At 43.4% G+C, this 14168-nt stretch overlaps 1 protein-coding gene across 4 annotated transcripts in view; it reads right to left on the minus strand.

The window, feature by feature from the left end:
• Nucleotides 1-4059: 4059 nt before the first annotated feature.
• The window catches only part of STYXL1 (serine/threonine/tyrosine interacting like 1), a 299858-nt gene continuing 289749 nt past the window's right edge, over nucleotides 4060-14168 (minus strand). For all 4 annotated transcript variants that reach the window (XM_078679636.1, XM_078679638.1, XM_078679639.1 and 1 more), the window contains one exon: nucleotides 4060-4250. In XM_078679636.1, the coding sequence (XP_078535762.1) occupies nucleotides 4119-4250 (132 nt within the window). In that variant the 3' untranslated portion in view covers nucleotides 4060-4118. The remainder of the gene's footprint in view (nucleotides 4251-14168) is intronic.

Below are 14168 nucleotides of genomic sequence, written 5' to 3' on the forward strand. Positions count from 1 at the left end.
TATCCACTGTATCTTGTCTGTGTATTGTTGGATTAAGTTATGGCAGCTGAAGTGTTCACCAAATTCTATTTAAGAGGAGCCTACTACAGCTTGGTTTAATCTACAAAGGGTGATGGGTAAAAGACGGTGTTCAACACAAGATATGGCCATTTTGAACACTTAAGCCTTTTGGCCTCTGTAAGGCACCAGCAGCATATCAGATATTTAGATACCATCTTGATATTTTCGAATTTGCTATCAGAACGTTGACAGTGTGTGAGGGAGGTTCTACAAAGACTCAGAATAGAAGATACTCCTTATATGCCAAACTGGGAAAATGTTGCTTTCAGTCCTTCTCCATGTCTTCTTTAGGATTTGTAATAACAATATCAGGAGGGAAAATGGATCCAGGAAAAGTGACTGTAGTCATAGAATAGCCTTAACCCCTGAATATCAAGCAAATCCAATTTCAGTCGTTGCCCCACTAATAACCCAGCTAACAAAGATAGGGGTAAGCTTTGTATGGTGTACAGAGCAAAAGAGACATTCTAATTTTTGATAGAAGCCTTTACGTTGGCGCCTATTTTCAGACATTTCGATTTAAACAGACAGTACATTGTAGAAACTGGTGCCTCAGCTTTTGCAAATGGGGCCATCCTTTCACATAGACACCCTCTCACAGATGAATTGCATCCTGTAGACTATTGCTCAAGAACTTTAATATTGATAGAGAAATTACATGATATATGATCTTGAGTCGTTGGCTATTAAGGAGGCTTTTATGGATTATTATGAAAGAGCAATGCATAAATTGTCTGAACTGATCACAAAACTCTTGAATTTGTTAAATCAATGATAAACTTGACATATCAGTTTGACACTATGTTTCTCTAGGTTCTCTTATGAAATCACATATCAATCAGAAAAAACACATGGGAAGGTGGATGCCTTGTATCGGAACGGGAATGGAGATGAGTGTGTCATACTTAGCCCTTCAATGTTGGAGATCCAATCTGTACATAAAGACGAGGCTTCTGAGTTACTGAACAGAATACAGGCGCAGCCATATCGGGTGAATTGAAAGGACAGAGAGTTTAAAGATGGTCTTTCAACCCACAAACACTGTATATCCTGGAAAGAGGTCCACAACAGATATTTCTCTCTCTCTTTTACGATATGCAAATAGCAATCCACACAAGAATTAGGAAAACAAAATAACAAGAGCACATGTTCTGGTGGCCACAAAAAGTGAAAGGCAATTGAACAATAACTTCAGAATATTGGTACTGTGTGTAAGCTAAGTTTCTCATGGAACATCTATGGGTTGGTAGACTCTCTCCCAGTTCCCAACCAACCATGATCTCACACTCTCATGCACTTTGTAGTAGATCTGCTTCCCTCTCGAGGTGTGACCACCATTATGGCGGTAGTGGTCACAAAAATGTCTCTGTTCTTCACATTAGAGAAACAGTAATCATGCCCCACATATGCAGATAATATTTTAAGAGAGATTGTTAACCTGTGTGGATCACCAGAAATAATTATTACAAATATGGGAGCTCAATTCACCTCCAGCTTGATTGAGCTGTTGAACAAACTAGGAACAATCAATTTCAAATAAACCAGCCACCACCCTCAGACATATGGGTAGAATGAACGGGCACTAGACCAATTCCTTTGCTGCTTTTTGCAGACTGTTCTCATACATGGGGAAAGTGACTAAGTTCGCTAAAATTCCATACACATATCTACCGGCTACTCTCCACTTTTCTGTTTTCAATTGACCTAGGGATATGGGCTGCCCAGTTAAGATCCAAATTAGTCCACTCTGTAAAGTCCTTGTTACAAAGAATGCAAGAAGCACACAAGATGGCAGTAGTACAATTAGTCAAGGCAAACTTTGTCCAAAACTGATTTGCAGATAGTCATTAAAGACCAGCCCCGAAATAAAGTCAGGAAAACAAGGATTGGCTAACCTAAAAAAACACTTACATATTGCTAATACACATCCACAATTCATGCCCCTCTTTTTTGGGCCTTTTTAGAGTGGTAAAGATGGTGGGAGTAGCAGCTCTGAGATTACAACTTCCTAAAAGTGTGGTGTATGCATCCAGTGGTACATATTTCAGGAGTCAAACCAGTTTACACCCTGGAATGAAAACCTCCTCCGGTGATAGTGCTTCAAAGAAAACCTTAGTTGGAGATTCTTGAATCAGAAAGGGAAAATTGCAGCAGCTCATTGGGTGGAAGGGATATGAAATTTCATGCAGTTCATGGGAATCAGCATTATTTATGCATGACCTTAGACTGGGGAAAGAGTTCCATCAAAGGTTTCCCAACAAACCTTCTGAACTCTTAGCATGTGGGATGTTTGGTAGGAGGAGGTTACTGCAAGGATCCATCCTCAGCTCGGTCAGTATTCGAGATTTGCAACCACAGGCATGGAAGGATCATTGCCAGTAAAGCACTGTGGTTGTAAAATAAGAACAACAACAGAGCAGTGGATTCACTGGAGAACTGGCCTGTAGTGGCTGAGGCACTGGTTAGCAGTGGCGGTCAGACACTGGTCAGGGAAGAGGTAGCGTGGAAACGTTCTTGGGGCCATTTAGGCTGAGTCAGCCAGGAACAACTTGCCTAGCAACTTTGTTGTGTTGTAAGGTTACTCCTTGTCATTTCATTCTAGTTTAAACCTAGCTTTGCTCAGTCACGTTTTGGTTGATGTGTGTTAGAGTACTCGATTTTCTCCATTGTTTTTTCCTGTTCCCTTTTTGTATTGGAGAACTCTTTCCTACTTCTCCTATATTCTAGGGTTGTATCCTGGTCACACTTGGGCTCGTCATAGCCAGTTTCCTGGAGAAGCAGTGAAAACAAAAAACAACAGGTAATTTATATATTAACCGCATCGCTGCTAGAGCGAATCCCCTGCTGTGCTGGACAGCAATAAAAACGGGTGTGGTCATGACGAGCTCAGCTCGTCATGAGCACAGGAGCACTGTACTGCATGACGAGCTGAGCTCGTCATGAGCATGGAAGGGGTTACTATAGGTCTGGTATGTTTTACAATAGCCTGCAGTGTGACAGGCGACAACAAGGGAAAAATAAAAAATAAATAATTTTCCGTCGTCGTCTGTCGCATCCCCAAACCCACCCCTCTTACCTGCCGCTCCTGGGTGTTTGGCAAGTAGAGTAATAAAATAATATATATAGAATTATGAATGGGTAACTGTGATTTTTCATCGAGGGTTTCTGATAGGCAAAGAAAACAAAGCTTGGAATGTCTATGAAGTCACTCAGAATCCTGAAGTAAAAAAACATTCCCTTTATTCCCCAATTTCCATCTATAATGATATGTTATATATGGCTCCCGAAATCATCTGCCCCTACTTCCAACATATACCTAGGGTCAGATGAGTAATGGGGGAGCCACACGTAACATGTCCTGCTCTTCAAACATTTAAGAAAGCTGGCCTCCTACCAACTACCCACAACCCTCAGCATATACCCCCAAACCCAACCTCGTTGGAAAATAAATACCTGGCCTTCTGCTACCCACCTCCACCACCCTTTTGAAAATAACCCTCTCCCATCCAAATGAGAGCATAAAACAAATCGCTGGCCTCCTGGCAGCCACCTGCCCAACATTCTGTCAGTTCTGTGCCTTCTCGCTTCATCCATGCCAACAGGTGCAAGCTCAGCGTGACGGGCTCAGAGAGACGCAGGGTGTTGTCACCTCTCGTTGAGGGTCACCACAGACCAGCACTGATGGGGGAGAATGTGGTTAGTGTAGGCACAGCATGGCCTATGTTCTCCCACCTCCCTCAGGCTGGTGGAAACCCAGGAGAAGTGGAAGAAGGGAGGCAACACCGCCAGTCTCCATTCCGTGCCATGTACAGGTCTCTTGAAGCCCTGGCGAGGTGGCGGAACCCCTTGTGACGTCACAAAATTTGTCACCCACGGTTGTTAGACACACAAGTGATTTATACCTGATTGTTCATGATAGAGGTCTTCTAATGGAAGCCATATATAACAATATTACATAACGAAAGGCAAAGAACAAAAGAAAACACTGCTGCAATCAGATCATCTTCACTTACTAAATGCCTTTTATTTTGTATTTTTTTCTAATAGCTCCACTATTCCTAAAACAGCGGGTCTGAGATGTCGGTGATGACTGCTCCATGGACCACCTCCTCCCATCGCGACAGCTGCTGCACGAAGCCACGGTTTGGCCTCATAGTTGGTTTGCATTTCAGGACGTGGTCCCAGGCTTCCTGCAAGGAGAAGAGCGGGGGTGAGAACAGGACTGACGGGGTGAATTACACAGCTGGATCTCACTCCTGACTTGCTGATAAACTTTATCTTTTATTATTAGAATATTTCCAATTACACAGATTACAAAGCACTAAGTAGATTCTTTTTCTTCAGGAAGCCTTATTTCGGAGCTTTCTACAGCATCCGACCGCCAACCATGCCTCACCTACAGCCTGATGAGGGGGCCTTGGCACTCCTGTTCTCATTGGTAATTTCTGCAACCAACTCAGTGGCATTCACTGCCCAGAGTCCCCCTGTCAGGAACTGGCATTTCATGAACTCACTAGCCAACAGCTGTGCCAAAAGACCTTACCTGTCAAACTCCTCTTTGAAAAGATACCTGCTCATATTAATACATTTGTCCTGTTTATCCGTACCCATAGGTATGCGAGAACATTTTTAATATATTATTAATGTATTGCTTGTTTGTATTAGGTTTGTACATCCTTGTAAAATGATTATATCTACATCAATATATTTTCACTGAACACATGCCTCCTCTTATGTGATTTGAACTATTATTTGACTGATCAACATGATTTATTGGAGAGGGTTTTAACAGTTATTTGAAATGACCAGCTTTTGATGTATTAACTGCGCTTCCGTGCCTTAATTAATGCTCATCAATATTGCGATTATTGATCTCACTTAAAGTCTTCTGCAAACTCCACGGTGGTTCTGAATCATGGGTTCAAGACAGCACGTTACAAAACGAACAACATATTGTGTTACTTCATGGACACTTTGGAGGTTTCTGATGCTACTCTACAGAGCACATAACTCAATGAACAATTCATTGTGGACACAGCCACTGCTTCAGACTTGCCAGGAAAGTTAAATTGGCCTCCAGTAGGGATGGGGCCAGATCATTGCACCCTTCCACATCCAACACAGTGAAACACTAAAATATTGGGCCTGAAACACACACAGTGGTCAAAGTGGGCGGGATCAGCAGGCCATGGCGTGCCCCTACTTCTTTAAATGAATAGATTCCGTTCCCCTACTTTTTTATTTTAAGCATGCATCCCAGGACGGCAGAAATAGCCAAGGCCTACGGATGGGCACGTAGGCTGAGTGAGAAAGAAAAGGACTCTGTCTTTTCCTTCTTGCCCAGAGAAGACAAGGACAGCGTCCACTTCTGCTCTGCTCTGCCGCAGTAGCAGCCGGTATGACTCGCAGGTAGGGGGGTGGGCAGAGGGGGTTGCAGGTGTGGGCAGGAGCAGTTGCCAGGGTTTCAGGGGGAGGGAGGTCACACGGGGGTTGTGATTGCGAGAGGGAGGGGAAAAAATGTGAAAAAAATCACTTACCTTGCTGCTGTCCGGTCCTGCATCGCTGCTCCTGCTTCCGATTTCAGGTACAGGAAGGAGGCAGCCAGGCTCCCTCCCCAAAGCTATTCAAAACGCTGCCATTACAGCATTGTGATTGGTCTGAGCACCGTGACACAGCGCTCAGCCAGAGGCTGTAGAGGTAGCCATGTTCTCCATGAAGGCTGTAATGAAGCCTGCATGGAGAAGTGGGACAGTGAGCATGACTGGTTTGGCCGGCCTGTGAGTGCCCACCAAACAGGTACTGTGCACTTTTAGGATTGGGCAAAACACTCCTCCACTGTCCTGCTCGCAGAGCAGAGCAGCCACGCCCACCTGCCTGCCCACACAGCAGCCAAGCATAAAATAACAACTGAGAGTCATTATCATTTTATGTTTTTGCTTCTGCACTGTTGAAAGCAGTGGGGAGACGCTCCTCTGCCATTTCAGAGGAGCCGCCCCTGGGCGCTGCCCCCACTCTCTTTCTTCCTCTTATTCCCTCTCTTTCTGTTTAGCTCCTCCTCACTTACAGAAAGCCATGACTCAAGAAACGGTTCTTACCCTCTCTTTCCTCCTTTCGTTTATTTGATCCCCTGTGAAATGGACCCAAAAAAGAAAAACACTTTTGCTGGAATGTCTTCTTTTTCTGACATTTTTCTATTCCAAAGTGCATCTTCTGGAATAAAAGGTTCAAACCATGAAAAAAATAACTAAATACAGCAAGACAGAGTGGTCGCAAAGTGACCAGATTGATTTTAATCATACCCATACACATTAGCACCACTTTACAGAGTTTGCCAGTGAAGATCTACTTTTGTTTTCTTGTCTTTCTTTGAACAGCATTGTTTTCCCTGGGTGGGGAAGTGTACCAACCTGGAGGTACAGCAATGCTTGATTGATGGATGGATTGGAAAACAAAATGTCACAGCGGCTCTGTGTCCATGGATGTGGTATTTTTAAACCATACTGCTTACGTTTTGTAAGGACATAAGTAATGGACATTCAAATGGGTTCCTTCTGGGCACTGAAGTCATGTCCTTAACTTTACAGGCAAAAGTACTCACTGATTCCGGAGTAGTGAGTGTAATAGCGTTAAGGTAACCATGGTGTTTCTGCTTACATTTCACATGCTTTACTTAATCTTGCATTCCCTACGAGTGTTTGCTTTTTCCAGAATTTCGTTACTTTTTTTTTAGGCGGCATATTGCTCTTGTCTAGTGCGCAATTTGAATTGATTCGCATCCAGGTGTTTATAGCTGGGCACAATTGGGTTGTAGTTGAAGGCAGTGCGAGTTTCTCTCAGTATGGGGAGAAGATGTGGCACTATGGTCAGAGCTGCCGAATTTGGAACTGGGGAACCAGGTTCAGCATTCATGACCAGTGTGGGTTAACCTTGAGGCTTGTCCACCACAATCCATGAAGTTCACCTCCAGTCTTGCGGGCAGGCCTATGAAGCAGCATACCCTAAAACAATAGACTATGTCACTGAGGTCACAGGACCCTTGAGAAGGGCTGGCTCTATGGCAGTGCGACTAGTGTGACCTCACCGGGTGCTGACTTTGGGTAGGGGCATCTTGTTTGCAAGTACATATGGTTTTTAAAGCGCTTGCTGCCTCCTTTCTGGCCTCCAGCAAGTTCAGCACCAATAAAAATGTCACAATAATAATAATTAATGTTCTTCCTAGAGAGAGATGGGAGTTTTGTCTAGTGGAAGTTTTGACTCATGGAAAGGTAGTGCAGAGAGTTAATGTGCCTGCTACAAAGAACATGTACTAAGCAGATCACAAAGTGCACATAATGTAAATAGGTCAGTGGGTTACTTGCAATTTATAAGTTAAAATCCTAACATAGAATAGTGAGATAATAACTGTCACCTAAGAGCTGCATGCAAACTGCGAGGTATAAATTAGGACATTATGTTTTTCCCCCCACTCTTTGAATATCCTAATGTTGCAAAAAGTGTTGATTTGGATAGAAATCAAATCTGATTATTGTAGAGAATAGCCAACCATGGTATTACAATTTAAATTCAGAGTTTGTGTTTCTCCAGACCAATCACTATTAAACTATACTGCCTACTAGTATGGTTGTCAAGTGACTTCTACACCTTGCAGTCCTTTGTCTAATGTAACATTTCCTATACAGTGATTTACACATGTATAATTGATTGTCTGTGTAATGTGTGCGATGTAAAGTGCTCGAACACCCTACACTGGTAGGAGTGGCACTCTGAATCAAATTAAATGCATCTGAGAGAGAGTGTGGTTATGAAGACATGAGGGGCACTATTAAAGTGTGGTTGTGAGGGAATCCATGGGAGAGGTTGTCATTGGGGGCCACCAACAAGCATTGTTGCACAGGGCGCCACCAGTGCTAAAAAGCCAGCACTGCCCCTGATGCCAGTCCGTATCACCCATTGGTACCTCCATTAGCCTTGTTTCAGCAGTAGTTTCTGCAACTCACCAGCGATCGGCAGTGCAGGTGTTGCATGCACACCAAACTAAGTTTGCAAACTTCACAGTCTTTCTGCTCCATGCACAAGCACTTTTAACAAAAATGTGCTGCCTGCTTTGGGGGCAAAGGAGGACAACATTATGCCACAGTGGTGACAATATTTTGCAGCAAAAAAAGGCTGCAGCGTAATGCAGTATATTTTCTGATACTTTATTATATTGACATTTTTACACATGATAACAGTCTCTGCAAAGATTTTGGTTTATTAGTACCAGCGTAACTTACAAATGCAGTAGTGAAAAAGGTGACCAGTCAACCTTTACAAAGGGCCATCTACTTCGCTGGAACACAAGTCACATTTTTTAGTAACTTTTGATCCGCTTCAACTACAAACAATTTATTAGTTATAATTGTCAGATTATGAAAATGATGTATTATGTGGCAAATATGGCAGGGCCATAATTATATAGAAAAAATTTGCAAACTAGGTTATTTTGCCATTCTTGTTTGAACTGCTCTTGTGGAAAAAGGGAGAAGTGCTAATGTCAGAAACAGCATGGCTCGGAGACAAATGGCTTGTGCTTCTACTTTTAAGAGTCTTTGGGACATCCTGTGATTGGAAACATCCCACTTTGTGAATGTATTTTAATAATAATAACTCACATTAAACCTTAATTAATCATGTGTATCCATTGGTTGAATTAAATAACATAATTATTGTAACTGGTCAGTGAAATGCTAAACAAATTCTAAAAATTGGGATCTTTTCTGCATTCTGGCCACACCTCTGACTCTGCCCACTGATCCAATCCTCTGGTTTTTCCCACCCTCTGATTCTACTCCCACAGCTCCCCTACTTTTTTCCACACTTTGACCACTGGGCACACATGACTGTGGCCTAGCAGAACTTTAAGAGCTGGTGGCGCATGCATCCACAAGAATTGAGCTGTGTTTTCTTGCGACTAAAGGCGTGGCCTAGAAGGCGAAAGGAGATGTTGCACTGGAGCAGCAGCAAAATATTTGGCAATCACAGACGCAACATTCAGAAGATATACCCTAATGTGCACTGAAGCCGCAGACGACCGCCATAGCAGCCCTGCCCTTACAACTTGGGAGATTAGTCCTTGAAGTGATGCAGACACCAATAGTAGCCACCCACCTGAATGGCACCATAGCTGGAAATTGTTTTGGCAGCAGCCATTTTGGAGTGGTGGATTTTTCCTGATGATACAGAAAAAAACAGCCCTCAGGAATATTAGGAGGAAAAGGGGCAACTGCTCCTAGGCATGAGCGTCGCTTACTGAAGACAGTGGCAGATGGGAGCGGAAGACCAGAGGCAGGTATTCAGCTAAACGTGAATAAAGAGCACTCAAGCGCCTTTGGACTTTAAATAGCAGGGGATCCTTAAGACACAGTGAATGTATCTTCTAGGAAGCATCATTAGCCATCACTGCAGCTATATCCACTGGTCTAAAACTGAAACAGTGATACATGTAACAGATGGGAGAAAGTGGCATCCCTCGGAGTAACTTGCCAGGAAATACAGAAAGATGAAAAAGGATTGCAGAAATTGAAGGACCTTGAGGGAATGCCTTGTTGGCGCCTTGAGAGTCAGTGCCTTCATCGCCATTCCATACAGACGAAGTAGAATGAAGGAAGTCCATAAGTGAAACACGATTATGAAAAGAGGCCTCCTGTGTAGAGCACTTAACCATGGGATGTGAGAGCGGGCATGGAGGTTGTAAGCTCTTAGGGTTCGGTGAGGCGAAGGGTTTATATGTTCAGAGTCTCTAAGGTAGTCAAGTAGGAGGCTCTTGGTGTCTGCCCACATTCCTGTGTCTTGGGGAAGCAGAGGCAGCAGGCTGCTGAAAGGACTGCGGCCCATGGACTGAGTTGAAATATTCATATAGTAATGTCCACATGCTGTGGTACTGCTCACCTCAACATGGTTCCATCTGCACCTCCCTCACAGCAGGAGGCACTGGGGACGCAGCCAATTTACAATGACCTGCATAAATCATTCTCTTACCTTCTGTTTATCTAAGGCGCTAGAGGTTGCAGTCTCTGAATCACTAATGAAATAGTGCTTACTTTATAGCAAGCTAATGCCCCTAGTCATCAATTCCCCCTCTTCACCTTTTTCCTCAAATGCGATGGCCTCGCCCTAGTGCTTAATTTATATAAAGAATGAATGCAGGGCCCAAAGTTTGCTCAGAAGCCTACGGACGGACAGGACTATCAAGTGTAGGGGTACTGAATACCAGGGCTGCATAGTCTTGATTCCATCTCATGGCTCTTTCATCCACCACCAGACATCCCCTGCCCCTTTAGCTCACTCTTTAAGGTCTTTTTGATCCCTGCTGCTTTTCTTTGTCGCTATTTTTCTGTCTTCTTCCTTTTGCGTTTTTCTCTCTCTTGTTCTGGGTCAAAATCTAATGAGGGAAAATAAGTGCTGGTCCCCAAAAATGAGGCCGGTGAGGCCCACCTTAAAAAAAAGCACTGCAGTGCGCGGCCCTCTACTCAAAAAAACATAGCTCAATCTTGGCATGTTAACCAGCTACAACCTACAAGGGAGGATGTCTTGACTTTCTAGACACCTGGCTAAAGCAACATGTTCTCGAGACAACTCTGGCAGGAATCTTATCCCCTCTTAGACTGACAGGGTTTCACCTGAGCTATTACCAAAACAGGTCTGTTGCTCAAGGGTAGGGACCCCAGTGCCCAACTTATGTATTGGGGCTGGAAGAGGCTCACGTTTATCCATAGCTGCCAACAAGACGTAGATCATTCTTACCCTCTCAGATCACATCGCACTTTACCGGCTTTCAGAACAGATGTAAAAAAGATGTATTTTCTTTGTTATTAACCTAGTTCACCTTCAAGCGCTGGGTCCGCAGATACATTATTTTTGTGCTGTGAGAATTCCAGCTTTCAGTATAAACAAAGGTATGGATTCAGAGTTTGGTCATTCACCCTCAACTGAATACGACCTCAGTGCCTCTGCCCTATCGGGTTGCAACAAAAACCGCAGTCTGCACTGATCCAAGCGCGGCCCATGCTTGTACCTGGCACAATTCCTTGGGCGTGCATAAGAGTGGTGGCTGTGTATGGAGCTGAGGCAGTCGAACAGGCACGCCACCACTTCGCATGCCAAAGTCTGAACATCTGTAGATAAGTATCAGGAGATGAACAGTTCAAATAGCCTTGTGAGGTATTTGTAAATGATAACAAGCATTGGCAAAGCAAATTGGTCTGGCATGTATTTTGAGTAAAACTAAAACAATTGTTTTCTGTATAGGTTGCATCTATTGGGTAAGTAATTTAATGCATGATGATTAAGAGTAGTGGTCACATGGTAAAATAATCCCTATTGTATTGCAATGCAAGCAATCCGTTAGAGGCAGAATGGAACACTAAAAAGCCAATAACATGAGCAAGGATATCTTGAGGATTTTAGGAGCCTTGGGCCAAACATGTTAAGGAGGCCCCTGTTCGGAACAGCTTTGAATCTATGGTATAATTTTAGCTCTTTTATGACCTCTTTGGCCAGGTCACTGACAGTGCACAGGCACACTCAAATTCTAAATGTGTTTACAACTAATATTCAGGGATAAAGACATGATTTAAAAATTTTTAACACAGCAGTAGCTTACTAATATTTCTGCAAATAATCTCTGTAACACCCTCCCGTTGCTCATATGTGATGTTATGTTTTTTTTGTTCTAAATAAAACTTTTTTTATGGATGTTGCATGAAACATAAACACTTTTCTCTTCAAAATAAATGGTAATTAAAACAATTTGCTTAAGAAATATTAAAGGTTATCAAGGCAAAATTCTCTGTAGAACAAAGCTGGCTCGAAAGGGCCCCCAGAAAAGCTGAGGCCTTGGGCCAGAGCCCACTTTGCCCAAGCCTTACAACGTCTCTGAACAGGAGGTGAAAAAAATACTCTTCGTGGCAGAGTCAAACCTCGCTCTATGTATATTTTAAAGCGTTAGTAACAATAAATCATGCATTGCAGAGAGCTGCTTTGTCAAGTCAGACCTAAAAGTACAGGCGGTGCTTAAAAGTTGTATTTAATCAGAACACTTGGTGGTGGCCTAGCTTGTATTCACAGGAACACACTCTTGATTTCTCACATGGAGCCCTCTTCGCCCTCCGCCTGTGAATACCTTTGTCTCAGCATCTCGAGTAATAACCTGCTGGTTTGCAAACTCCACACTTTGTATCACCCCCGGGAGACAATCTCCCTTTCATTGAGCAACTAATGGAAATCATCTCTGGTAATGTCGACTCAGCCGTGTCCCAAATCTTCCTAGGTGACTTCAACCTTCACTGGTCCAACCCCAAGGACCTTGCGGTAAATTGCCTTAAATCACTCTTAAATGATCAAGACCTGATTCAGCACTGTGACCAACCCACTCATAATAAAGGAGAAACTCTAGACCTCATTATCTCGAAAGGGCAGACCATCACTCTTGATTCCATTACCCCTTGCGATTGGTTCGACCACCACCGGATCCTCTTTTATATCAACAGAGGTATCGATTGCGAAAGGTCAACCAACAAAATCAAAGATCTTGAAAAGGGACCTCAGATCAATAAACTCAGTTGAACTAGCAGCCCATTGTAAATCTACTCTCTCCTCCCAAGCTGACAAGGGTGAGGTGCAGCTACTCACCGACTCCTACAACTCTACCATCTCCAACATCATGGAAGACATTGCACCACTGCAACAAAAAAATGCCTCAACAAAAATATCCAAATCGTGGTACAATAACAATCTAAACATGGAACGCCGCAATCTCAGGGCATTTGAACATTACTGGAGATCCAAACCCTCCTTGGAACAACTAAAACTCCTTAGAGAGGTTAGGAGTCTCTACAACAAACAATTCAAATGCGCTAAAGCTGACTTCTTCAGACACCAACTTGATCAAGCTACTAACCGCCCCAAGAAACTTTTCGAATTGGTCAAACAGCAATCAGTAGTAGGTCCAAACCTCTCTGACTCTGGATGTAGCCCACTCTGATGCGACGACCTTGCTGCTGTCTCCATTGAAAAATCAAGACTAATATCCATTGATCTCGCCTCTAAGAAGGCTCTCCTGCCATCCTCAGGGTCCGCATCACACCTTGACCTATTAGAAAAATGCGTACCTACTAGCCTGAGCACTAAGAACGATGCGTCACAGGGCATCTTTACCCCTTTCAGTGAAAAAGACATCAACAAGATTCTTCAGAATGTCAATCCATCCAACCACTTCCATGACCCGCTGCCCCCTGCCATTTTCAAAGAAATCAGGAATGTACTCATCCTCACCTGGACAGGAATTATAAATGCTTCTCTATCACAAGGCACGATCCCTGACTGCCTAAAAGCAGCTCAGGTGTCACCTATACTAAAAAAAAACTAACGCAGATAAAGCTGACCTCAATAACTTCCACCCTATCTCCAACATCCACACCCTAGCTAAACTCCTAGAAAAATGCGTAAAATCCCACCTTTGTGCTCACATAGAAAACTTCCAAATCCTAGATCAGCATTAATCTGGCTTTTGAAAGGGGGACAGTACTGAGTCGGCTCTCGTTCACGTAATGGATGATATCTTAAAAATGCTTGACCAAAATGAGTCATGCCTCCTAATCCTCCTTGACCTTTCCTCAGCATTCGACACGGTTAATCATGACAAACTCCTATCCATTCTGAAGAATAGGATGGGTTTCTCTGGTCGGGTGCTTCAATGGTTCTCGTCCTTCCTCCACCACAGATCACAAAGAGTCGAGGCAAACCACTCCCTCTCCCAGGCCTCTCCAGTACTCATGAGTGTCCCCCAAGGATCAGCCCTATCTCCTATCTGCTTCGACCTTTTCTTTGAACCATTACCTTATTATCTAAATTCCATGAACATTATTTTCAATATGTATGCGGACGATACACAACTTTATCTGAAAATCTCATCACATTCGGATGACATCATCTCACTTAACTTTAACCTTATGTCTACACAAAATTAGTTAACTGAGAACCATCTCCTGCTCAACACCTCCAAAACTGAATTCCTTTTTATCTCGACTCCAAACCACGTCCCCAAACTAGACCTTTGGTTAAATCACCTC

The sequence above is a fragment of the Lissotriton helveticus genome, chromosome 3_1 (genome assembly GCF_964261635.1).
Source record: "Lissotriton helveticus chromosome 3_1, aLisHel1.1, whole genome shotgun sequence".
In the NCBI taxonomy this organism is placed as follows: Eukaryota; Metazoa; Chordata; class Amphibia; order Caudata; family Salamandridae; genus Lissotriton; species Lissotriton helveticus.